The sequence below is a fragment of the Cystoisospora suis genome (assembly GCF_002600585.1).
Source record: "Cystoisospora suis strain Wien I chromosome Unknown contig_8711, whole genome shotgun sequence".
NCBI classification, from domain to species: domain Eukaryota; phylum Apicomplexa; class Conoidasida; order Eucoccidiorida; family Sarcocystidae; genus Cystoisospora; species Cystoisospora suis.
This window is the reverse complement of record NW_027161489.1, coordinates 1-3,431: the sequence shown is the minus strand read 5'-3', so window position 1 is coordinate 3,431 and position 3,431 is coordinate 1. Positions and strand designations below refer to the sequence as shown.

At 42.1% G+C, this 3,431-nt stretch overlaps 1 protein-coding gene across 1 annotated transcript; it reads left to right on the top strand.

Annotated features, from left to right (window-relative positions):
- The first annotated feature begins 1 nt into the window (after window position 1).
- CSUI_010878 (uncharacterized protein) lies at window positions 2-2,862 on the top strand. The gene is made up of 2 exons (XM_068070979.1): window positions 2-691; window positions 1,623-2,862. The coding sequence occupies exons 1-2, from the start codon at window positions 163-165 to the stop codon at window positions 1,805-1,807; spliced, it is 714 nt and encodes a 237-aa protein (XP_067917045.1). The 5' UTR covers window positions 2-162; the 3' UTR covers window positions 1,808-2,862.
- Window positions 2,863-3,431: the final 569 nt, after the last annotated feature.

Sequence of the window (3,431 nt, the reverse complement as noted above, 5' to 3'; positions counted from 1 at the left end):
TCTTGCACTCCTCTCCCTTTCTCGAGATCTACACTTCCTCTTCCGCCCTCTCTTGTCGCGTCTTCATCTCCAGCAGAAATCTCTTTTTCTTTAGAGAACAACTTCAGTCGTACCCAGTCACTCCCTCCCTCTTCTTCAGCGTGTCACCCCCACCCCCCTCAGATGCTATCAGATTCTTTGCATGCGCATCGATTCCTTCCACCGTCACAATTTCCCCCTTTTTCTCCTTCTTGTCGATACACCTCAGAAGGTGTAGAAAGACTTTCTTCTACATCCCATCTTGTGGAGGGGAGTGGTCAGCTTGTTCTCGCCCCTCCTCCTCCTCCCTTCTATACGGCTTCTTCTTCTTCTACTTCTTGTTCACCTCCCCCCCCTTTCCAGGAGAGAGGAGAAGGAGAAGAAGGGGGAGAACAAGAAGGAAGACTCTCTTCTCCTCCTCTCCCCCCTCCACGTCTCATTTCTCAAGCAGAGCTGAAGGAGGAGCATCGTCTTCTTCAGAGACTCACACGGGAGTTGAAGCCGCAGCTCTTTCCTGACCAAATAGAGCAGCTCGAACGTCTACGAGAATTGCAAGAAGAGCAGATTCTCCTTCAACAAAGGAAAGAAGAACTGGAACAAGCATTTCTCACACAGCTCAGTGCAAGCGCTTCAGGTGTATGTACAGCTGGGGGGGGGGGAGGAGATCTCAGAAGTAAGTGCCCACCAGGGAATGTGAAGAAGAAAGAAAGAAAGATAGATAGATAGATAAATGAAGACAAGACAGAAAAAGGAGGACGAAAGAACGAGAAGAAGTAGAAGCAGAAGAAGAGAGGAGGTTATTGTGTATATACACTTACTCGTTGTATACCCCAAATCAAGAGACTTGAGCCTCCTCTATCTCTGCATCTCTTCTATGCTATTCTAGGCACTTGTACTTTAGTGTGGAAGATGAGAATGAAGAGAAAAAAAGAGAGAAGAAGGAGGCTCTTTTCTTACCTTCTTGTTTAGAACGTCTTCTCTTGTCAGAATAAAGATACTAGGGAAAAGCCTGTCTATCTTTGATGGAGCTATTTTAAATCTATCCACCTTCAATTTATCTCCCTTTCTTTCTTTCTTCTATCTGTCTTGATCTGTCTATTTCTATATCTAATTATTTATCTATCTCTCCACCTGTATCTGTCTGTCTTTAATCCACCTATCTGTCTATTTATCTATCTATTTATCTATTCGTCTTGAACCTATCTATCTTCTGTCTTTGGTCTATCTCTTGTTGTCTGACTGTAGTGTGTGATGCATCGATGAAGACGAAGAAGAAAGAAAAGAAGAAGAAGAAAGAAAAGAAGAAGAAGAAGAGCTAGGAGACGAATCAGGTGTTGCAAGGAGAGATAGAGATGGCGGGGTGAACAACGTAGAGAGACAGACGTATACATGAGAATCGAGAAAATCTATATATATATATATAGAGAGAGAGAGAGACATGTGTGTATGAAGATGTATGTGAAGTAGTAAAGAAGGAGGGTCTGTTCGAGGAAGTCGATCGTGTGTAGATGATGTATCTTTCTCCAGATGGGGATGTTTCTTTCTTCTTTCTCATTGTCTTTTTCTTCTTCTTCTTTTCTCATCTTTCCTTCTTTCTGCTGTAGGTGAAGCAGGGAGAACTCAAGAAGAGAAGCGACTCTCCTTCTCCTCTCCTTCTTCTTCTTCTTTTCATCGTCATCCTTTTCACGAGAAAAAAGAAGAGGGAGAAGAACAACGGGAAAAAGAAGAAGAAGAAAGGAGAATGGTGACCGATCCACTTGAATGGCTAGGGACTTCCTCGCCTTCCTAAGGACTTCGTCAGCTCGGCCACTCTCTATCGCTTCCTCACTAGACAGAGAGATCACACAAAACGCATAAGAAGAAAAGAAGAAGAAGAAAAGAAAGAAGGAAAGAAGAAAGTCAAGAGGCAAGGCACCTCCACCATCAAGGATAGAAAGAGTGAGAAAGAGAGAGAAAGAAAGAGAGAATAAGAAAGAAAGAAAGAATAAGAAAGAAAGAAAGAAAGGATGTTTAGGAGGATTGGTCGTTCGTCAGGATTTTGTGTCGATTGATCTTGCCTTATCCCAACTGTGCTGACGGTTAGCTAGCTAGCTACTTGGCTAGCTAGCTAGCTAGAGTCGTTTTTTTTTTTTAGTAGTGACAGTGATTTGAGTTTTGGAATATCGAGGGAGTTTTCTTCTTTTTCTTCTTGTTGTTTTGAAGGGATATTCTTCCTCTTCTTCTTCTTTTTCTTTCATAAAGATAGGAGGAGTCGTTGGGAGGAGTAGTAGGAGGTAGGAGTAAGAGTCTTGTGTAGCCTCCGTCCTTACTACCTTGACAAGAAGAATTAATGCACCCTCATCTTGCCCTCTTCTCGAACCGCTTTAACGCCCTTCCTTTGCATGCATCTTTATAATCTCTATATATAGAAGTATTGATGTATACATGGCTATACCAAATCTATGTATAAATCTATATGTGTATATACAGAGAAGATGCTCTTGTGCATATATCGATGTTCATGATGGAGATATGTATATATCTCTACCTACACTCTCCTCCTATATGTATCTGTCTATATGTATAGGTATGTGCTATGTACGAGTTTGTGCAGGGGTGTGTATGTGTGGCTGAATATTCATGCATGTGTGTATACCAAGACAGAAGGGCGTCATTCATTGATTGACCTCCCTTATCTATCTCCTACACTCGGGCCAGAAAAGAAGAAGAAGAGCAGCCTTTTCTTTTCGTAGAAAATATTCACGAAGGTTTGCTCCCTCCCTGCTAGCATCGGGCGATCCTTCCTTGTCCTCCTCCCTGACCTCACCTCTCTCAGTCTCTCCTCGAAAGGAAAATAAAGAAGGAGACAAAGAAAAGAAAGAAAGAAGGAAAGAGTGAGAAAGAAAGGAAGAGAGAAAGAAAGAAGAAAAGAACGAGAGTGAGAGAGAGGGGACGCTTCAAGAAAAAGTCGACGGTGGTCGGGGAAGTAAAAGAAGATGATCTCTTGACACGAAAGACATGCTCTTCGTCATCCTTTTCTTCTCTCTGATGGCGCTGCTGTCTCTCTTTCTCTCTTTAGAAAGGTACTGAAGTCTCTCTTGTAGAAGAAGAAGAAAACTGGGCTAGGAAGGAGGGAAAAAAATAGAGATAGACGTATGTACACATAGATGTGTACCAGTGCGGAACCATATATATATATATATATGTATATATATATATGTATTTATACGTGTATATATGGAGAGAGGGAGAGAGAGATAGACTTTGCTTGGAGATAGATGGGCAGCGGTGTTTGAGGAGAAGTCTCGACGAGATGTGAGATAGAAAGAGAGAGAGAGATAAAAAGTGGATTTCTATACAGTTCTTTTCTTCGCAGCTCGCTGTAGAGAAAGAAGAAAAGAAGACACGGAGAGCTCCTTCTTCTTCTTCTCCTC

What these genes read in the sequence shown, in the direction of transcription:
- CSUI_010878 (XM_068070979.1), top strand. Translation starts at nt 163, where the DNA reads ATGCTATCAGATTCTTTGCATGCGCATCGATTCCTTCCACCGTCACAA. An exon ending in GGGGGGAGGAGATCTCAGAA is followed by an intron (nt 692 to 1,622) that starts GTAAGTGCCCAC and finishes TTTCTGCTGTAG; the next exon opens with GTGAAGCAGGGAGAACTCAA.